The sequence below is a fragment of the Ipomoea triloba genome, chromosome 14, assembly GCF_003576645.1.
Source record: "Ipomoea triloba cultivar NCNSP0323 chromosome 14, ASM357664v1".
NCBI lineage: Eukaryota > Viridiplantae > Streptophyta > Magnoliopsida > Solanales > Convolvulaceae > Ipomoea > Ipomoea triloba.
Genome location: NC_044929.1, coordinates 14060370 through 14084550, shown reverse-complemented (window position 1 = coordinate 14084550; position 24181 = coordinate 14060370). Strand labels below are relative to the sequence as shown.

Here is a 24181-nt window from a genome sequence, read left to right as displayed (position 1 = left end):
GTGCCTAGGCTGTTTCCAACAGTCACTTCCTTCTTCCTTCACTATCTTCTTCCCCGGCGCAATACAGTAATACACAGCCAAACAATTCGGAATCCCAAAATAGAATATCATACTCTCTTCTGTAAGTTCTACTCTTTTTATACGTATCCTCTCTGTGTGAATATATGCAGTTTCGTATTTTTGTTTACGTGATCAGTGATATATATTGCAATAAATCTGCCGTTCATACCGTAATCTCCACTCTTTGCCGATTACGTTGTTTTGAATTTTAGTTTCTTTAATTATCATTCAGAATTTCATTTCAAGTATGTTTGCCCTGATCCTCACAATTTTCGTTGCTCTCTTGATTTTAATGCCTCTTTTGATTTTATTGTTTATCTTTCCTGTAATATGTGGGTGTATACTTCTATTACCTTTCAACACAGTGGTATTTATGTGCGGAATATTCAACAATTTTCACTGGCTGTGTGCTAATATGTATATAGTTTTGGGGACTCAAAAAAGATGAAGTATTTGGAGTTTTTAAAGTAGATTATATGGTTCAGTAAAAATGGTAGTTTTATTTCAAGTGCAGCTATCAAAACAATTTTTTTTTTTTTTTTTTCACAAAGGCTCACTTAATTGACCCTAGTTCCAACACTCAAGCTAGCTAGATTATTAATTTTTTTATCCACCCTGAGTTTTAAGGGGAATGATAATGATAACAGTGCTTTTGTGTCCACAAATAAATTACGCTTAGGTATTCTCTGTATTTAAAATGAGTTGCAATACCTTTTTCACATCCAATAGTAAACTAGGCATAAGTGTTCTCTGTATTTGGCTATTGTAAACGAGTTGCAATACCTTTTCGCATCCACAAGTATACTAGGCATAAGTATTCTCTGTATTTGGCTTTACTAAAATGAGTTGCAATATCTATTACTGCAGCAATTGGCTTACTGTCTTTTGTCCATGTTCTATACTACTCTTAGGCCAATGGATATTTAGTAGCTCTTGATTTCTTATTTTCTTCTAAATCCTGTGGAAAGCATTCAGTGTCCACAAGTAAACTAGGCATAAGTATTCACTTTATTTGGCTTTACTAAAATGAGTTGTAATATCTATTGAGGCAGCAATTGGCTTACTGTCTTTTGTCCATCTGCTATGCTGCTTTTAGGCCTATGGATATATAAGAGCTCTTGATTTCTTCTAAATCCTGTGGAAAGCATTTAAACATTTAAATAAAAGAAAGGGTCTTCGATGATGTTGCTGGGAGCAGTTGTTTTTTCTCTTATCTATGGGTTTGTTTTGAGTAAGGAATGTACTAACATTCCTTCTCATCTGTCATCACACACTCTGCGATATGAGTTGTTATCATCTAACAATGAAACATGGAGAGAAGAAATGTTTGCTCACTACCATTTGATTCCGACTGATGATTCTGCCTGGTCAAATTTGCTCCCGAGGAAGATGTTGAAGGAAGAGGATGAATTTGATTGGGCAATGATGTATCGAAAGATAAAGAATTCCGGTCACAAAGGTCTTGGCAATTTTCTGAATGAAATTTCACTCCATGATGTGAGATTGGATCCCAATTCAATATACGGAATAGCTCAGCAAACTAACTTGGAGTACTTGTTGTCATTGGATGTTGATAGACTGGTATGGAGCTTTAGAAAGACTGCTGGTCTGGAAAGTCATGGACAGCCTTACGGAGGGTGGGAGGCTCCACATATTGAGCTTCGCGGTCATTTTGTAGGTTTGTCCTGTTTCTGAATCTTGGAAGTGTACAGTCAATTTTTCTCTTGCCCAGTGATCATGTGCTCATTTCTATGTTTTACTGTTTTAGTGTAAGTTAAACTATCTCCTAGATGTTGGATTTGTAGCAATAATTTAATGAAAGTAGCTGTCCTATTAAGTTACTAAACACTCCTCAAATGTCTTTATTTGATATGAGTGAAGATAGAACTAGAAATTTCTTATATTTTTATTGAGACCTAGCTAGTCATAGTATTGCAGCTACTATTCAAAGTAAGTGTTCCAAGTTTTGTTCGTCCTGTTTCTGAATCTTTGAACCATATCATTTATTCACCTACGAATATTTGCTTCTATTGAAGGGCATTACCTCAGTGCCTCAGCACAAACTTGGGCTAGTACACACAATGAGAGTTTGAGAGAGAAAATGTCAGCTGTTGTTTCTGCATTATCTGCTTGCCAACAGAAAATTGGATCGGGATATTTATCTGCTTTCCCATCTGAATTTTTTGACCGCTTTGAAGCTATAAAACCAGTATGGGCACCATACTATACAATTCACAAGGTAATTTGTGTTCCCACTTTTCAATTAGTTGTAGTTGTATCCATTTTTGTTAGGATGTTAGTAACTCACTTTTGGACTTTGATAGATTTTGGCAGGTCTCTTGGATCAGTATACATTGGCTGGTGATTCTCAAGCTTTGAAAATGACAACATGGATGGTTGATTACTTCTATAAACGTGTACAAAATGTGATCGCAAAATATACAATTGAAAGACACTGGAGTTCCTTGAATGATGAAGTTGGTGGTATGAATGATGTTCTGTATAGGCTGTACAGCATAACAGTGAGTATTACTTATCCAGAAAGCTGCCTACTTTGTTCTTCACTTGATTAGGGTTTAATAGATGCTTCTTGGTAGATTTTTATTTAAGATTAACTGTTTACTTTTTTACTTCAAAATTTTTTCATATAGGTTTAGGTTTATTCTTCAATATGTACCATATGTTTTCACATTTTCTAAGTATATATCTTCCAACTTTATACTAATTCGATCTTGTTATAAAAATAAAGTAAATAAAATTATATTGCAGGCTGAACCAAAGCACTTGGTGCTGGCACACCTGTTTGACAAACCATGTTTTCTAGGTTTGCTAGCTGTTAAGGTAGTAGGGGCATCACATTTCTCTCTAAAGTCTATCCATTGGCTAATATGTATACTTAGATATAATATGCTTTAATTTCTATTTTTTACTTTAGGCTGATAGCCTGTCAGGTTTTCATGCAAATACACATATCCCAGTTGTTGTTGGATCTCAAATGCGTTATGAAATAACTGGTGATCCAATTTATAAGGTATTTTTCTCCTACAAGACATTCTTGTATCTCCTCTATCAAATTGTTGAATTGCAGCTGAATGGCTTTATTTTTACTAACTTTGCAGTAGTTAGAACATCAAATGTATGTTCATAAACAGATCATGATTGATAAACTATCCCATTGGTTCCAAAATTTTGGTAGCACTAATGGAAGTAGATGCTCACCAGTGATTTGATGCAGAACATTAATTTTTATAACAGATTTCTTTTCTTCAGAAGTTCTAATTCTGAATTTTTTTTTCATCTTTTCAAGGAAATTGGGAAGTTTTTCATGGATATTGTTAACTCTTCGCATGCCTATGCCACAGGTGGAACATCAGTCAATGAATTGTGGTATAAACTGTATTCATTGCACTATGTGAGTTTTTACCCTTCTATAAACTTTCTTCTTAATCTGTTCTCTTCCTTTCTCTTTGTTTCCTCTGAGCAGGTCAGATCCAAAGCGGCTGGCCAGCACACTACAGACTGAGAACGAAGAATCATGTACAACATATAACATGCTAAAGGTGTGATTTTCTTACATGGTGGCTCCAGGGATCATAACAATTCATTATGAATACTGAAATGAATATTCTTCTCTAATGCAAACTGGATCAAAAGCAGTTAATAATTCATGCTGCATCGCGTTTATTCTTGAGCAAACTGGAAAGTTTTTTTTATTTTTATTTTATTTTTATACAAGTTCACAAATTGTTCATTACAGGTGTCTCGACACTTGTTCAGATGGACTAAGGAAATTGCATATGCCGATTATTATGAGCGAGCCTTAATAAATGGTGTACTCAGCATCCAGAGAGGAACAGACATTGGAGTGATGATTTATATGCTTCCATTACGCCCTGGTGGTTCCAAAGCCCATAGCTCTGATGGATGGGGTACAAAATTTGATTCTTTCTGGTGTTGCTATGGAACAGGTATTGGCCACATTTCTCACTTTTAATGAAATTCCTCTTATTTTTCTTAACTTGCTAAAAAAATAAAAGTGAAGGGCTTCATATTAAATCACCTAGGAATCATAATATTTTCTCCAAACCTTTGTGATTAAAAGCCAAACTTCCTTATCGGTTCTTGGTTGAACACTTGGACCATTATACAGTTCAGAGCTCCACTCTACCAAATTTTGATGGTTACTTTCTGTTTCTAGGAATTGAATCATTTTCCAAGTTGGGGGATTCTATATACTTTGAAGAGCAAGGAAATTCTCCAGGAATCTACATCATCCAGTATATACCTAGTTCGCTTGATTGGAAATTGGGTCAGATCAAGCTGAGCCAGATCATAAAGCCAGTTGCTTCATGGGATAATCACCTTCATGTGACAATTCCAGTAACATCAAAGCAGGTATTTTTTCTGCAAAAAATAAATAAATAAATAAAACCAGAACGGAAGTAGTAAAAAATGTTTCTTGAAAAAGATAAACCAATATTGGTCAATGCAATTCGTCATAGCTTAGTACCAATGCCCTGTCCCTGTAACTGGTAGGCTTTGATTCCTGGCATCATCTTAATCTTAATATGTCTTTGTCATCATAACTAGTGAATGACATCATGCTATATAATGAAGGGTGCAAGGAGCAACATTTGCTAGTTCATAATATAACTTTTGTTTTCCATTGGGAATATTTACCTTCTGTTCTGTTTCACCAGGTGGTTGTCCTTTCCTTTAGAGATTATGTGATGTATTCTACCTTTCTTATGTAGGAATCTAGCCCGCCATCTACATTAAACTTAAGAATACCAACTTGGACGTCTGCAGAAGGTGCAAAAGCCACGCTAAATGGAAAACCTTTGTCTCTGCCACCACCAGGTATGAACTCTTGTTTTTATCTGCATTAGTTGGTCTATTTCTATCATCAAACCTTTACGCCCTGTTCTATGTTTGATGTTTTCCAGAAAAGAGTGCACAAGTATTTTATATAGCTTTTTTTTTTTTTTTTCTAAATTAGGATGGAGATCGAGATTCATATATTTGTGTGTGTCAATGCAGGAAACTTCTTATCAATCACCAAAAATTGGACCTCAAGTGATATAATCACCCTTGACCTACCTCTCAGTCTTAGAACTGAGGCCATTAAAGGTACAACAATGTTTTTATGTTTTGTATGACAATAAAATCTCTATATTTTTTTACGACTGACCAGGTCCTGCCTGGTGCTTCAGATGATCGTGCAGAATATGCGTCTGTACATGCAATTCTTTATGGTCCTTACCTTCTTGCTGGTCTCTCCCGAGGTGATTGGGATATCAATACAACATCAGCAGGTTCTCTTTCGGACTGGATAACTCCAATCCCATCTGACTACAACTCTCATCTGATTTCTCTTTCCCAAAAGTCTGGAAATGGAACGTTTGTGCTGGCAAACTCAAACCAATCAATAATTAAAATGGAGAAATGCCCAGAAGCCGGAACAGATTCTGCCATCAAATCCACCTTCAGACTCATATCAAGACCCACATCTAAAGTCCTCTCAGAACCCAAAGAACTCATAGGGCAGTCTGTGATGCTAGAGCCACTTGATTACCCAGGAACACTAATGAAGCATTGGGGCAAAGACGAAAGCATAGTAGTCGAAACATTCTCAGACGAGAGCGGCTCTTCTGAGTTTCGTTTGGTGAGTGGCTTAGACGGTAAGGATGACACAGTTTCCCTAGAGTCAGAAGACCACGAAGGTTGCTTCATTTATAGCGGCGTCGACTATGAACCCGGTTTAGGTGTCAAGCTTGGGTGCAGTGGTGAATACCCAGATGATGATGATGCTTTCAAACAGGCTGCAAGCTTTAAACTGGAAACTGGGATCACTCAATATCATCCTATCAGCTTTGTGGCAAAGGGAGGATCAGAAAGGAACTTCCTTTTGGTTCCATTATATAGTTTGAGAGATGAATCTTATACTGTGTATTTTAATATTCATGGTATAGGACTGCCACCTGAATCTGAGCATAGGTTGTGGGATCATTAACAGGGTAAATGACCGATTTACGAAATCGTGGCCGACCCGTTTTGTAGATCAGTCGACTTCATAACATTACTTTTTGCCTCCCTTGAAGAACTTAAAATGCTAATATTTGCTACGGAGTACTACTTTTACATTTAATACTCATTCTGAAAATATGAGATATTCTTTTTTCTTCTTAAACTTGGATGATTCCAGCTTCGCTGGACTAATCCTAAGCCCATAGGACTTTGCCTCAAGAGCCTCTATGGATGTAAATTGAGAGTCACGCAATTAGCTTATCGGCTAGATCTTAGTATTGATGTGATCCAATCTAGAGCTTATAACATTCTTGGACCATTTTTCCTATACATGTTTCTAGTTTGCGTCCTCCCATGATGACTTTTTAAGTTAGTTGACGAACCAACTACACTAAATCCCGGAGCAAAGATAAAATATTCTTAAATTTATTATGGACAAAAAGAAAGTATCACTTAATCAATGAATTAAGTTTACTTTTTTTAAGAGAAAATTGTCATTTTGGTCCACTGACTATTGGGGTCTTATTAATTGCAATCCACGACTTTCAAAACTGTTAATTTCGTACCTTAACTATGTAATTTTTATCAATTTTGGTCCATCCGGCCAAATTACCGGCAAAAAGTGGCCGGAAAATTTTAAAGCATAAAATATTAAGGGTAATTTAGTAATTTGTTCCCCTCATTTCTTCTTCTCCGTTCTTGATGCCGCTACTGTCGTAAACAAAGTTGCCGTCTATTCTTCCGCTATCAGTTCTCAACACTACCGTCGGCGCTCTGCCTCCGGCCACGCAAACACAGCTTACCCGTCTCGTGAAGACCCACTTAAAGCCTTCATTCACGCCCAAAGATCTCTTGTCCTTTATCAAGAAGCACACTACTGTCACCCACCTCGACTTCCACTTCTGTATAATATTATGATTCATGGATTTCTTAAATTTAGGCCGGGCTCTTGAGTTTTATGATAGAATGATTAAGGATCGAATCAAGCCTAATCTTATTACTTTCAATACCTTGATTAGTGGCCATTGTAGAAATTCACAGTTAGGGTTAGCATTGCAGATGTTCAAGGAGTTGAAAAACTATGGTTGTGTATCAAATGTGGTTAAATTAGCTTAAACACTTTGATTAAGAGGTTCCTTTGGGAAGGGAAGATTGAGGAGGGGATTCCGATGGCTTATGAGATGATTGAATGGCAGGGGCGGCAGCGGCATCGGCATCAACGGAAGTGGAACGAAGAAGAAGAAGAAAATAGGAGAATAAATGACTAAATTGCCCTTAATATTTTAGTCTTTAAAATTTTTCGGTCACTTTTGCCTGTAATTTGGTCGGATGGATCAAAATTGATAAAAATTGCATAGTTAAGGTACGAAATTAACAGTTTTGAAAGTCGTGGATTGCAATTAACAATACCACAATAGTCAATTAACAATCCTTTTTTTAATAAAATGAAGCAATTTATTATTCAACTACACAATTATATAAGGAAAAAATTTAATTGCAAAATGCGGAAAAATGGACGAGGAGGTAAATGGAGACATGGCCGAGGTGAACACCGGAGCTCCGGCGAACATGCACAAGGTTGAATACCAAATATGGGGAAAATATAATCGAATCAAGAGTAGATAACGGTAAATCAACCACAACTGCTAAAGAACGCGGAGGAAGGAAGGGAAGAGGAAATTGAGGGTGTTACGGGTCTGGAACAAGAGCAATATGGGAGACTAAACTTGGAAGGCAAAAGCACGCTTGGAGATAGGCAAAAAGGGAAAGGAAAGAGAGCTGCGGTTCAAGTCTCCGAGAAACAGATTATTAACAATAAAGGACCTGGACCTAAATATACAGAATCAAGTCAATCAAAACTAAATGATCATGTTAGCACCAAAACAAACACGACTCGGATTCAGCATAAAGCAAATCAAGCGGTAGCTGAGAAAACACATACGGTGGTGCGCGGCTTAATTAAGTAGAGAAAGCAACAATATTAATAAGCTTTGGTTAGCCATGGGAGACTTTAACTCTGTGATGAATAGAGAAGAAGTGAGCTGCCCCAACACATTTAATAACCAAAGGAGTAAGGAATTCTTATAATGGATTGACAATGAGAATCTTATTGACATGGGATTCAATGCACCAACATTTACTTGGAGAAGAGGAACTAAAGCAACCACTTTCAGAGCAGCAAGACTTACCATCAGTGGCGGAGGCAGGAAATTTTTCTAGTGGGGTGAAACATAAAAGAGGTAGTTTAAAAAATGAAACACTTAAAAGAATATAGTCATAAATATTGTTGGATATATGCGAAAAATAAAACACATCAAAACTTTATAAAAATATTCATAACAATACATGAAACATAATTAATTTGATAAAATAACATAAAAGATGTAGTTTAAAAAATGAGAAGAGAGATTTCAAGAGAAAGTGTGTTTTGATTTTGGTTGTAATTGTGTTAGTTTTACTTGAGATTACGTTGTAATGAACGCTTCTATTAATGACTTTATAGTATTTAGGATATCTTGTAATGAAAGTTTGTTACTCTAATGCCATTTGAATGCAATTTCTGTTTATTCATTTATTTATAACTGATTGTGCATAGAGCATTTGTTTTGTTGTTTTCTGGAATACACAATGTACATAGTAACTTGTTCTTTTTTTGCAAGATTTGGTTAGCATTTTGTGTATTTTGCAACTTGGATTAGCATTTGGCAACCTGCAAGAACAACTCCTCTTTTTTAAGCTCATTTTAAATTGATGCCTCACCTTCTTTATCTCATATCAATCATCACCACTGAAATTCACCTCCCAACCAACACTGGCTACAATGTTGTCATTCAGTTTCTTCATAATAAATAACCCAAATTGGTCACTCTACCTTACAACTGAAGACTTCTTGGCTGTAATTCTCTTCATCACTCCAACTCTAATGTCTTCCAACATTGAAAGATTTGGTTTTGCCCTAGCATTTACCAGTGTGTTGTTGAATTCTTCTAAAAGGTTGTTGTCCACTATGTCACACTTAACATTAGTCCTAAAGAAAGCTTTACACCACAACTTCATTGGGTATATATTTTTCTAAGTCCTTTCTTGCATTCACGTCTCTTTTTTCGAATGACTTGAGTTCTTCTTCAAGTTGTGCTTCTGTGGTTGCCTTAGCACATTGCTAGAAATGCTTCTTCAAGACCTTGCCTCTATGAGTTTTACTCCAATTGGCATGGGCATGCCTAGCACAATTCTTGTGCTCAATTTTAGGAAATAATTCAGAAATTATATTACTTAAGCAATGCAGAATAACATAATTAATTAGGTAATATTTTGGCAAGCTAGCAGTTTATAAACAATGATTAACCAAAAATGATATCTTTTGTTGATCACTCATGACTGTCGAGTCACTGCTATTCCACATCCTTATATCTGCCTTCAACAATTCTAGAAATCATCTCCAAGAGAAATTATTCTACATCTCAACAATAGCTCAGGCAATTAGATACATTAGGTTGTTTCCATCCCTACTAACAGTAGTTAATATCTCTCCCGCCAACATACCTTTCAAGAAACACTCATCTAACCCAATGACATTCCTACAACCTTTTAAAACCCCTTTCCTTTAGTGCAGAAAAAAAAACATATATTCTTTGAAATACACATGGAGCATTAAGAACTACCCTGTCTATTTTTATCACAACTGTGCTACTTGGATTTGAGTTAAAACAATCTTCAACATAATCTCTCAGTCTTTTAAACTACCCTTTATAGCTTATATCAAGTTTTTTCAGAATTCCTCTTATAGTCCTTCTAGCCATGTTGATCGAAATATTTAGCTTTAAATATGCCTTTATGTCATTTCTCAGCTGAGTATATCCTATGCAAGGATCCTTCCTGACTTTGTCCTCGACTTTTGACTCACAACTCTTAACTTGAACTTTGAATTGCATCTATGGACCAAATTAATAGCCTTCACTTGAAAACATTTGCACCTTTCTTCCCACCCTACACTACAATAAAATGGACATATCTCTCTAATACTCTATCCTTACATATTTAGGCTCATTTTTTCAATAAATATTCTTTTATTATGTACAATATAACTTATCATTGCATGTTTAAATTGGCTATTGTCATCAAATAGCATACCGAACTCAATACCAGGTGGATCAGAATAAGGAGTATACCTTGGGTTGGACCTCTTCACCAACATCATTGTCATCATCTTCTTGAATGGTGGGTGGATCATCAGAATCATAGTATGCACTTGCATTCCCTTCATGATGATCTACATCTCTAGTTTCAAGTTGCCTACCCACACCCTCATTGTCATCATCTTCATCTTCCTCACAATATTTAGCCCCGACATCACCTTTATCTTCATCATCAAGCTCAGCTCCACCATCACTTTCAAATTCAACCCCAACATCACTTCCTATTTCAGCCCAACCATCACTTTCAAATTCAACCCCAACATCACCCTCATTCATTATTCTCAAATTCTGCCCTATCAATATCTAATTCAATGTCACTCAAACCCACAAATTGAGCCATATTTTCAGTTTCTTAAAAAAAAAAAAACACCAGGTAAAGACAATGAAACAAATTATGGATCCTCTAGTCAACATATATCTCACACTCATTACCTAGCTGAGCAATCTAAACTAAGTGTAAAGTGCTGGCATTATCACTTAAAAGCTTCAAGCACTTAAAGGATTCTTGTGTTAATTTGTAAGATAGTGATAGAATTTTTTTTCATATCTCGACTCTTTTATATACTTCATCATATGTGAATAACATAGAAAGTCTAGGTCAATTTTCACAGATTCTACCTGTCCATATATGTACTCAAGGCTAGGATTTTGTATAAAGTTACCATCATGGTGAATTATTAATTCAATATTATCTGGCATCCTGAAACAAAATAAGTAAATGCACAATTTTAAAATCACAACAACCAGACAAAAATTTATCTCTTTCACATGTTTTTTTTTCAAGTGTAGACAACATGTAGCACCACGCATATTCTACTTCTTAAATTGTACTCCCTCTGTCCTATTTTATCTGTCCTACTTACTATTCATTGGTCAAACCAACTCTTTCTTCTTTCTTTATTTTCTTTAGTATTTTTTACTTATTTTTAAATTTGATTTTTTTTTGTGTTTAATAGTATTTGTAGTGTAATTTCTAAATATCTAAATTTTGAATAATAATACTAAACTTAATATTATGAAAAATTGAATTAAAAGTAACTTTAGTCAAGTCTCGTTAACCGAACCAGACACATAAAATGAGACAGAGGGAGTACACAAAATATATGACCCCCACAAAAAAAAAAAAAAAAAAAAAAAAANAAAAAAAAAAGCACAAGCTTTAGGAAACATATTATGCACAAAAGTAATCCTTTCCAAAAAAACAAAGCAGGACCACAAACATACTACACACTTTATCCACCTACTGCTACAAATTCAACACGTACAGAATAAAAACCATACCACTACATATTTATTCGTATTTGCTACCGAACATACCACAACATAATTTTAAGCTTACATTCTCGATCCTCTTGAGTTTGCTACAGATTCTCCACCTCACCGGTCATCAATGTTGTCAACTCTCTTGCCGGTTATCAATGTCTAGTCACTACGAATTAGGGATCTTTGGTTGCAAGCTCTGTCAATTAGATTAAGGATTTGAGATTTTGTGGATTACGTTGCACATCTGTCATTTTTTATTCGTATTTGGGGAGATTTTAGGATTTAGTTTAGGGGGGATTTTGGGGATATCCACATATTATAAAATAATAAAATATTAAATTATTTTACCATGCCACCTCATCCTAACCGACTACTAAGTCATCACAACCAGAGGAAAACCTAGGAAAAAAGCTAATTCAACATCTTATTGTTGAATGTTCATTTGAATGATTATGTTATTCATCATGGACCTCATCTCCTCATCAATATGTTGGCTTGCTTGTGGAGGTTCTTGATAGAATGGCTCTTGAGGTTCCCATTGATTATTGGCATATTCTTCCTCACTTGGTCTCATGGGATATCCAACATCCTCAGTGTCATCATCAGGTACAATAGTTACTCCCCAATGCCTAGCCAATGCTAAGGTCTCCTCATCAATAGGTTTGCGTGCTTGTGGAGGTTTTTGGTAGAATGGCTCTTGATGTTCCCATTGATCATTGGCATATTCTTCCTCACTTGGTCTCATGGGATATCCACCATCCTCAATGTCATCATCGGGTACAATAGTAACTCCCCAACGTCTAGCCAATGCTAAGGTTTCCTCATCAATAGGTCGGTTTGTTTGTGGAGGTCTTTGATAGAATGACTCTTGATGTTCTTGATGTACAGGTACTTGAACTTGGCCTGGATATCGAAAGTTAGGATCAAAGATGTAGCATCTTTCGGCTTCATGTGATCCTCCACATATGGCAAACCAAAGAGGTTGTGGCATGAGCCTTGGTGGTGCACCTCCTTGAAAAACTTCTTGATTCATATTGGCACCAAACTCTTGAGTGAAAGGTTGATATTCCTGAGGATGTGGTGGGTAAGGATTTTGGTAGTGTGGATTGAAATCTTGTGAAGGTTGTGGGTATGGATGTTGGTAGTTTGGAGTGTATTGAGAGTATGAGTTTTGGGGGTGGAATGGTGGTGGATGAAAATTTTGGGATTGAACATCATAGTAATGGTTAGGAGGTGGGGCTTGAATTGTACAAGGATTTCCATATCCATCATATTGGTTGCCCTCATAAGATTGAGAATCGTAGTATCCTCCTTGACCCAACATGGGAATCCCTTTCAATCAAATTAAAAGATATAGACTTGCAGGCACATTAGCAACAATTTTTTTTTTTTTGTCTTTTTTTTTTTTGATAAAAACTTGATCTCTTAAAATTCACTAAGTCTAATGCTAGTAAGAAAATAATCACACAATTAAAACCAAATAAACCAATCCCCGGCAACGGCGCCAAAATGAAATGAGTACAAATGATGAGTGTAAAAAGGGTGTAATGTTGTTCCGCTGAGGATTGGGGCTATGGCACGTAATTGTGTGAATTACCAGGCACTAGAGTATGTGAATTAATAGAATCCAAGCAACAAAGACTGAATGATGTGGAATAAAAGAAAGCAATTGATTAGGGTGAAAACTATATGATAAAAGTATGGGCCAGATTAGGGGGATTGTAACTTTGATGTTCTAACAAGCTCAGGATTAGGGAAAGAATAATTAACCAAGGGATATATAGGCAATGCACAAAAGAATTCTACTCAGCTACTTTCGTAATCAATAAGAGAATTAGGCTAAGATTGCCCCACTGTCGTGATGCATCAATCATAACCTTAAGCACCTAAGCATTGTAAGCCCCCAATATTACCTCTACTTTCATAGTAGGAAAATTAGGTTGAAATTGGTAAGGCTCGAGGTCTCCATCCAACTTTCGTTGTAATGAATCACTCTCCCAGACTAGCAATTAATTGTGGCCATCAATCAATAACAAGTAGAAAGAAATCCCCAAATCAACATAAACCCTAGGTAAAAGATTCAATCCCTTTATGCAATTAATTACCAATTGAACATCAAGATTAACAATGGATCCCTAATCCAAACCCATAAACGAACTACTCCCGCATGATGGGAGTAAACAAAACAAAGCAATAATTAATAACCATAAACATTGCAAGAAAGTAATAAAGGAATAAGAGAACTTAACTGATAAAGAACAAATCCAATCTTCAATCTTTGATTCCAATCTTGAAATTAAATAATCTAATGAATAACTAATCTAAACTATGCTAGGGAGATATAAACTAAAAGCTAGGGTTTTGAACTCTCTAAGGGGACCTCCGAATATATAGGAGATAGATGGGCCTTGGGCCCATGAGGCAACTTCCAATTCTTTTCCAATTCATATTCTTGTTTCCTATTCTTCCTGGGTAATTTCCTTTTCTTCCAAAACTTGTTCAAAATGTTCCAAAACTCTTCCTTTGCTGCTCCTTGTGAATAATTCAACTCTTGGGATAATATAACACACAAACAATTCTCAATTTCATTAGGATAAAGAAAATAAACACCAAAACAACTAAAATAAGGGGTGAATTATTGTACAAAATAGTAGATATCAGCATGCATTATCTTCTAGATGCATAATACAACCTAAGGATTGTGGAAAAATCACACAACCAAGGGATTGAGGGGATGCACATAGGAATCCTAGTCTATACGCCACTCTTGTGATCAATAAACAAGGATTAGAACAATGAATTGCCTCACTCTTGTGATGCATTAAGTCCAAGTTCTTCAAGCACAATTAACATCAAACCCCCAATTTTCCCAATTTTTATAGAGAGATATCGGATTTATGCAAGGAGTGGCTTGGAATCTTGACCCAACTCTCATTGTAGACAAAATTCCTCCAAAGGCATGCTAATGAATGTTGTACACCAAATATTAACAAATTACAAACACAAATTTTTCATAAACTCAAGAACCCTAGGTGGGCAAAAATTTCCTTTATGCAATAATCAAAGAATATAACATCAAGATAGATAATACAATCCTAACTTAAGTCTATAAACACATTACTCACGCATATTAAGCATAATCACCATAAAAGCACAAAAATAAATCATAAATGGCATAAAGGAAAGAGAGAGAAAGAAAAGAGAACTTATCTAATAAAATAGAATAACAATCTTGAAATTCATGCTTCAAATCCAAAGTTGCAAATTTCAAAAGTGTTAAGGAAGAACATAAATCTAAGTATCTAACCCTAAAATATGAAAGAAATTAGTAGAAAATGGCTAGGGCTCAACCATGGGTCGGAACCATGAAAATAAAGCTCAATTGATCTTTAAATAAGTGGTAGAGCAGGTATAGATGTCCTTTGGGACGGTCGTCCAAGAGACTATCCAACATTCCGGTAGAGAAAATCACGATCATGGACTAGAGGGCGTCCAAGTAATTCCAAAATGCACAAAAACTTCACTTTCTAGGCCAGAGGTGGACACCCTCTTGGACAGTCATCCAAGAGGCAATTCCTTGCTATTTAGAAAACTCTCAATTTGCTTCCTAGTGCTTTCCAATTGATTTCTTGGTTCAAGAATATAATTGTTCAAAATTCTTCAATCTCTTACTTGTTGTGAATAATTGCACCTTGAAATAAAACCAACACAAATTAGTCATATTTCACACAAGTTTTGAAGCAATTCACAAATAAAATAGATTTAAAAAAAAAAACAATAATGCACTTATCACGGTGCCGTCATCTCCTTCGAGATCTAAAAGGAGACGGGTGCACTGTTTTCTTCTAGACTAGAAGAAGACAAAAGGTGTTGTCATGGTAATCAACAGTGGTTGCCAAACTGCCATGGCAACTATAATCTTATATTAAAAAAATAATAATAGCAGCCCAAACGCACAGTGAAGAAATGAATTGAAGCATATGTAAACTTTAGAAATTTATTATTTATTTTTTTTATTTATTACTATTATTATTATTATCATTATCATTATCATTATCATTATCATTATCTCTAGATACACGTGAATGTCAACTTATATACCTTTAACTCGTTACATAATGGTAACATGTTAACAGTGGTTAACTGCATTTTCATTGTATATTTAAGGGGTTAATTGAAATTTTTATAGTTCAAGGTTCTAATTATATTTCTGTAGATATTAATTGAACAATCTATGAAACTTTTTATAGTTCAAGATATTTATTTGTTTATTTATTATTATTATTATTATTATTATTATTATTATTATTATTATTATTATTATTATTATTAGAAACATTATCTCAATTATAAAATCTAATCAAATTATAGAGAACTTAATTTTCAAATTTACATTGTTAGTATCATAAATTATTACAAATATTCATAACATTTTTTTTTTGTTTTTTTTTTCTTTTTAAACCAGGAAGGCAACCCTGATTACCTTAAAAGTGTAATAATTCATTTATGCGACTCCTATGGCTCATGGTGGTTTTGCCTTGATAATGTGCTTAAAATAGAGAATTAATTCCTTGTTGAAATTTTATTTATTTATTTCAAAGTAATTATTGATCACATCGCCGGTCGTTATACCGTGGACCATAGATCATGGCTGATACTGCAGTTGTGTTGAACTGATACTGAAGTTGTGTTGAACGGATATTGCAGTTGTGTTGAAAGGAAACTGCAGTTGCGCGGAACAGAGGCCGTGTCATCCGTCTGGAACTGTAGTTGTGTTGAACGGATACTACAGTTGTGTTGAAAGGATACTGCAGTTGTGTTGAACGGATGAACGGTCTCTGTTCCGCGCAACTGTAGTTTCCTTTCAACACAACTACATTATCTTTTCAACACAACCGCATTATCCGTTCAACACAACTGCAGTATCAGTCATGATCATTATCCACAATATAATTTGCGTCACATCGCATGTCCTCCCATCCCTATAAGGCTTTATCTTACGCCAAAATAACACCCAAAATTATGGTACATCTAGGGACGATGGCACTATGTATCTATTTATTTAATACTACTTGACATTATGAAGATAGGTGGGTAAATAGAGACGGTGGTGGATATATAAGGCCTTTTGATATTTTGTACTTTTAATCCCACGACTATGGTGTCACTAACAATTTTGATTCATAACTTTCAAAACTTGCAGAATTCGTCCACGACTATTGTCTTTTTCATCGCACCATTAGTAATAGTGTCTTTTCCTCTTTCATCTTCTTTTTTAAATAAAATAAAAAATTCTTCTTGTATTTAACAATATTACAAAAATGATTGCTTAAGGCTCTATTTGACAGAGCTTATTTAGGAGCTTATAGCTTATTTTAAGCTATTAATAAGCTATAAGCTCTGTTTGGTAATGTTATCAAAATAAGCTAATAGCTTAAAATAAGAGCTTATTTTGAAACGCTACTTGGGGTAGCTTTTCAAAATAAGCTAGTAGCTTTTTAACTTTTTTTCATCTTTATTCTTATTATTTTAAATAAATGACATCCTTTACCCCTCTCAATTAAAACCCTTTTGACATTTTCTTTTCATTATATTTGGTTGTAATTTCAATTCAGTTTGATATTTATGTTTGAACATTAATTTTTGTATGAACTAATCTTATGAATTATAAATTTTTTTTTTTACTTTATATATTTTCAAATATATGTTCTTACTTTATATTTTATTTAAATATATTGATTTCATTATTTTATATTATAATATGTAAACAAACCTATTTAAATTTATAATTATTTAAATTGTATGAAGATGTCCTTTTTAGTCTTTATACATTTATCAGCTTATCAAAAAGCTAATTTTACCAAACACTTTTAAGCATAACAGCTCTTCAGATTTCAGCTTCGACCTTATAGCTTTTCAGTTTTCAGCTACTTTTCAGCTTTCAACTACCTTTTCAGCTAGGTTTGCCAAACATAGCCTAAGATGCATTTGGCGATTTATTTATTTTTCGTATTCGCATCTCTATCGTCCGTCAGCATGTTCAACACACAAAAAAAAAAAAAAACAAGAGAGAGAGATAGTGATTTGATTTTATTCAAAAAATAATAATAATTTTTTTTACTTGATGGGGTCATGCGACCCCATGGTTCATTTTATTGGGAAAATCTTGACCCAAATGAGAGTAGTGAAGGAAGAAAGGAGGTCGGCCAAAAATCTTGTTGGGCTAGGAAGACATGGTTGCCCAAAAAGACATAAAAGAAGGGAGATAAATAGTTTGCCGGGGAAAACCACCGATGGCCGACCGGCCATAGACCGGCGGGTTGGCTTGCTAGAATCCCCACGACATGGCTGGCAGTGGTAGTGCGGGTCCCGCTAGAATCCCCACGACGTGGTCGGCAGTGGCGATCCGGGTCCTGCTGGACCGGTTGCGCCCTACTGGCAAGCTGGTATGCATGTATGTATATATGTATGGAACTTTAAAGATGTAAGAATAATTTTGTCAGATAAATAAATAATAGTATAATATCTGTAAAATAATGTACAATTGTACCATTATAGAAATACATGCAAAAATATTAATACCATAATGACCTAAATCATTCCCAATAATGCAAAAGAATAATTAAAATATTGAGTCTTATTCTAAATAAAAAATGATTAATTAAATGGAAAAAAAAAAAAAACTTAACCTAGATTTGTTTACAAAAATGCAAGAAAATAATTTTCAAGGTTCCTTATTTGTGATCTTTGAAGCTCAAGTTTGAATGCTATGTATATTGTCAGGCTAATTAATTGACCAAAGTTTATATTAAAATTTATATTGTATTTTGTAATATACTCTAACATATACTCAATTTATATTGTATTTTTTAATATACTCTAACATATTCATAGAAAAATAATAAAAATATACCAAAATCAAAATAATATAACCATTCATTTCAATAAACAATTGGTCCAACGTTTTTTAGTTTCCTTATAGACCTAACTTTATTAATTCTTATTAGATTTATTATATACTTATTATTAGGAAAAATGACACTTTTCACCCTGAGTTATATGTTTATTACACTTTTTCCCCATGAATTATTTATGTATCCACATTTACCCCTCAATTATATTAAAAGTGACAGTTTTTCCTCTTGTTGTTGAATAAACATTTTTACCCTTAAAAATAAATATTTTATTTATTTTTTTCTCCAACAAATTATTGCTTATATGTAGGGATGAGTACTGTTTGATTCAAACCTAACCGGGCACTGTAACAATCGAACCGAAACAGTAGGGACGATTTTGATTATAATTCAAAACCGAAATAAAATAAAATAAAATAATTATTGAATTTAGACTATTTTAAAAATAAGAAATAAAATTTATAACAATAAATAAATAAATAAAAATTTTTTTTAATCAGTGTTTCAAAACTGATACTGGAACAGAACCGAACTGATTTATCATTTATCAATAGTGTTTGATCATTTTCACATTTATTCTAATTCCACATATAAGTAGATATGATTGCGGTTCCATTTTGGTTCATGGTTCTGGGAAGGTTATAGTTTCGGTTTGAACCGCCAATTCAAAATGTATTTATTTATTTTTGTAAATTCTATTTTCTATTTTTAAAATAGTCTAAAATTCAATAATTATTTTTTTTCTGGTTATAAATCGTAACCAAAACCGTCCTTACTATTTTGGTTTGGTTGCTACAGTGTCGGTTAGGTTCAAATCGAACCGTGGCATCCATAATATAAGCAATAATTTGTTGGAGAAGATAAATAAAAAAAATACTTATTTTTAAGGGTAAAAATGTTTATCTACATAAAAGGGAAAAACCGTCTCTTTTAATATAACTGAGGGAGCAAATGTGGATACATGAATAGCTCAGGGAGAAAAGCACTATAAACATAAAATTCAAGGGGAAAAAATGTCATTTTTCCATATAAGTAGATTCAATTAAAATTTAAGTTTACCAAAAATATATTTAATGCAATTGATGAAAATATCTAATACCTAAAAAAGCATAATCCCTAACAGGGATTTGATGCTTCCACTTTCCAGGAGTTTGACCACACTCGCGGCTTTTTTTCCTTCCCTAGCATTGACTTTCATCTACTCTCGCCCCTTTCGCTGTTCAAATTGGGTTTTAACTCTTAAAACTCTCATTCATGGCAGTCGCCGAATTGCTTAGTCATGGTAAGTGCTTCTGTAATTCTTATGATGTACTACTATGGGTTAATGCTTTCAACATTTTCTTGCAATTTCACCCGGTGGGTGATTTTTATTTTTATTTTTCCTCGTTTTTGTACTTGAGTTTGTGAAAAATTGGATCTTTATTCTGGATCTACTGGTTAGGTTCGTTTCCATTTTCTATTGCCATTCGATTTTTCGTTGAGATTTTAAAGAATTCTTAGTTGTTCTGCTTCTGATGATTGTGGTTGGGGATAAATGGCTTTGGTTTTTCTGGTAGTTCTTGCGATTAGACTTATCTGATCATTTCGGTACTTGTAAATTGAAATTTCAACTATTGATAATTATAATGCTAATAATAGATTAATTGAATGAATGAGTTCCATTTGAGTTTTGTAGCACTTAATATTCTCCTAGATTTTCAGATAGAGAACAAGAGACCTGGATTTGAAAATCAATTGAGTTTAGATCAAAAGTTTAAATCTGTAATTGCTGGGACAAGAGGTCTCACATTCAATCTCCCTTCCCCTCAAATGTTCCATAAAAATATGTAATTGTTCTTGAGTTTACTTTAAGATTTTTAAATTCTTAGTCTATTGTGCAATCATTTGTGGACTGCCTTTTTGGTTTACTTACTCTGTTTTTTTTGGCACCTCTTCATCTTAGACCCTTATCTCTAATACTTTAGAAATTCAATTCGACCCAATTGCTAGTATGATCTAATTCCCCTTTCTCTTCTTTGTATATTGTTGAGGCCAGTTAGTATTGTTTATGCTCCTCAGTTCATTATCACATTTTTTGTGGTTATTTTAATAGGAATTGGAGATATGTCCATCACTGTGATCAAACATTGGCCTGCAAAGTGACAGTCATTAAACTAAGAAGTCATTGTGAGCTTGAGGTGTTTAATGTGCTATTTTATTGTATTATCGACTTTCACCAGCCCTCCTGTCTGATCAGAGCCCAGTCTGCACAAAGTGTCCTGGGCGCATTTCATTTACATTCATTATACTTGGAAATATGGGGAGCAAGAGGTTTCCAACACGTTACTTGATTGTATTCTTGACATTCATCTGCACTTGTGTCTGTTATATAGAGCGTGTGGGCTTCTCTATTGCCTATACGGTTGCTGCTGATGCTGCTGGAATAAACCAGACGAGCAAAGGGATGATCCTTTCTTCATTTTACTATGGGTATGCCTGCTCGCAGGTTCCCGGTGGCTGGGCCGCTCAGAAAATTGGAGGAAGGCGTGTGCTTCTCTTTTCATTTATATTATGGTCTCTAACTTGTGCTTTGGTACCGCTTGATCCAAATCGAGAAATTGTTTTGATAATTGCCCGCTTGCTTGTTGGGGTGGCCCAAGGTTTCATCTTTCCCTCTATTCACACTGTCCTAGCACAATGGGTACCACCACATGAAAGATCAAGATCTGTTTCTCTTACAACTTCTGGAATGTATTTTGGTGCAGCTATAGGAATGCTTTTGCTTCCTAGCCTTGTAAAGTTCAGAGGTCCTCAATCTGTATTTCTTGCTGAAGCAGCTTTAGGCGCCCTGTGGTCTTTACTCTGGTTAAAGTATGCTAGCGATCCGCCTCGTTCTGAGCATCCAAAAGCAACTGCTGCTGGCTTTGGGGAAACATTACTACCCCTCAAAGGGAATTTAAAGATGAAACTGGAGAATGGAGTACATTCTAGCAGAAGTCCCAAAATCCCTTGGAAGCGAATTGTCTTCTGCCTACCAGTTTGGGCAATTGTTGTGAACAATTTCACTTTTCATTATGCTCTCTATGTGCTAATGAACTGGCTTCCCACATATTTTGAACTGGGCCTCCAGCATAGCCTTCAAGAAATGGGGTCTTCCAAGATGATGCCTTACTTCAACATGTTTGTGTTCTCAAATATTGGTGGGGTGGTTGCTGATTACTTTATTACGAGGAGAATCTTTTCTGTAACTAATACCAGAAAAATTTTGAACACTGTGGGTTTCATTATAGCTTCTTTTGCATTGATGGCAATTCCCACTTTTGGAACACCTGGCGGGGCTTTGTTTTGCTCATCTATTGCTCTTGGGTTCCTAGCTCTTGGAAGAGCCGGGTTTGCTGTCAATCACATGGATATTGCTCCAAAGTATGCTGGAATTCTTATGGGTGTTTCCAATACAGCTGGTACATTAGCTGGCATTGTGGGTGTTGATCTTACCGGTCGACTACTTGAAGCTGCTAAAAGTGCTGAACTAGATCTTACAAGTCCAGATAGTTGGACAGCGGTTTTTTATATTCCAGGGTTCCTCTGCATTTTCAGCTCTTTAGCTTTTATATTATTGTCAACGGGAGAGAGAATTTTCGACTGAGGAGAACCTAAGGTGCTTGTGCATTGATTCTGTGGCTCATTTTAATGTGTATTTATGAAAAGTGTTTCTTGGAGATATATTTCGACAAGTCATAGGGTTACAGAATTGTTATAACATTGTTATACTTGGCTATGGTACTTGTTAAAGTATATGGCCAACTCTCTGATATGTGGTAATTATCATCAATGAAGTTCACATAAGATGTCCTCTACAGCCTAATTGCAAGTTCACTGACAGGAGTAATCAGATGCATAGATTCTTTTTAAGATTTTGGATTATTTTTGCAGCTAGAACATTGTCAAATTGCTGTAATGTGTTAGATTTCTTGATTTTCCCATTGTATTTGCACACTAACAATGAATTTCATGTTTTCTGTATTGCCATTGTTTTAAAATTTTGTATAAACGAGAATGCAGCAGCTAGTATGCAGAATAGTTTCCTTTCCTACATATATGTAACCTCTCTTCATTTGGAAAAATAAAAAAGTACCTAGGGTCATGCTTCCTTGGATTCATGCATTGCTAAGAACTTGATCTTCACCTCTGTTTTTGAGCATCAGGGCAAAATGTTGCTCGAGAAATATGTGCTTCTTGTCTATACAGTGGCGGGTAAAGCAGAGAAAAAGGAAAGGAGCTGCAGATACCTTATCCTGTGTGATACTACTTCAAAATGGTGAGTTGATCTTTTCCTAACAATTGAGAACATACTGAATTGTGAGGATGTGTTGGATTTCTGCAAGGGAATAGTGTCTGATACATGAGTATGTGATAGATCTTTGCCTAACAATTGAGAAATTGATGGCAAATTATACAATGAACTAGGGTCTACCTTGCATTGTAGACCCTGGTCTAAAAATAACCTTCAGATTCTGTATCTGTAGTTGATACATTCTGTAGATGCAGTGACAGTTTCTGTACTTGTAGTTATCATATTATGTGTCAGCAATTATCAAGGTATTTGTTTACATGTATAGAAAATATTAACTGTAGGTACAAAATGTGTTAACTAAAGGTACATAATTTTGTATCAGGGTTCACAATGCAATATGAACTTTGATCCATGGTGTAACACTTGAAAATTGATGATTCCCAGTTCATTGATGGACTAATTTTATTGTGTGTCCAATTTATTTTATACCCTTATAAGATTAACATGACCTATTTTGCAGATTGCTAGCTTGTTCTTGCCTAAATTTGAGTGTGCATTCACATGGAGTGGGTAACAAGATGTACTTGCGGTTCATAAACCTTGCAAATAGTGAAAGCATGAACCAAGATTCATATTGGCCATAATGGTTATCTTGATCTCATGTATATAGAAGCCACTCTCATGGCAAAATGAATGAAATTTCCCACAAATTGCACTGTTTTGTGGATTGGATACACTGCCTATAATAAATAACAAAATTTCTCATCTCTTGTTAGACTAATATTATCCATGCCTTATTAGGTCTAACCCAATACGTCTTGATACATCTCAAGTCACAAACTGTTCGATATCTGCTTGATTATTACCCAAATTACTTACATATCATGTCATTTGATTCATCATATGATGAATCATGTCTGTGGTGTTTTTTGTGGTGTATTTGGCGCATTTTATTGTTTTGCGTTTCCTAACACTATTGGTCGTTTTTGCATACATAATGGTGAGGATGCACCGGCAGTACTAGAACTTGGGGCCCTTATATATGTATGTATGTATGTATGTATATATATGGTCATAATCAGGTGTGGCCGTGCCTTTTCGTGCGGTCGGTGCGGTTTACACCACTCAATGTTAAGAAATGCACCACTCAATATTAAGAAATACATCACACAAATATGCACTATTAGGTACACATCACCAAAAACACACCACTACGAATGAAAAAATACACCACACAGTGTTAAGAAATACACAAGGAGAGTTATGAGGTGTTTTTATGCATTTTCATTGTAGTGCATTTCTTAACATTGAGTGGTGTGGACCGCACGGGAAAGCGCGGCCACATTTGAACAGATTTCTATATATATATATATATATATATATATATATATATATATATATATATATATATATATATAACTCTTTTGTAAATCGGACAATTATGATTT

The 24181-nt window shown here is 34.8% G+C and overlaps 2 protein-coding genes across 2 annotated transcripts; both read left to right on the top strand.

Moving 5' to 3' along the window:
* On the top strand, positions 1-6223 carry LOC116004529. Its single transcript, XM_031244619.1, has 13 exons — positions 1-121; positions 1157-1738; positions 2097-2299; positions 2385-2582; positions 2830-2901; positions 2996-3091; positions 3368-3447; positions 3545-3620; positions 3818-4028; positions 4259-4455; positions 4815-4920; positions 5101-5190; positions 5274-6223. The coding sequence occupies exons 2-13, from the start codon at positions 1240-1242 to the stop codon at positions 6071-6073; spliced, it is 2628 nt and encodes an 875-aa protein (XP_031100479.1). The 5' UTR covers positions 1-121; positions 1157-1239; the 3' UTR covers positions 6074-6223.
* A 13387-nt stretch (positions 6224-19610) lies between these two features.
* Positions 19611-22517, top strand: LOC116005279 (probable anion transporter 5). The gene is made up of 2 exons (XM_031245541.1): positions 19611-19742; positions 20553-22517. The coding sequence occupies exon 2, from the start codon at positions 20757-20759 to the stop codon at positions 22083-22085; it is 1329 nt and encodes a 442-aa protein (XP_031101401.1). The 5' UTR covers positions 19611-19742; positions 20553-20756; the 3' UTR covers positions 22086-22517.
* Positions 22518-24181: the final 1664 nt, after the last annotated feature.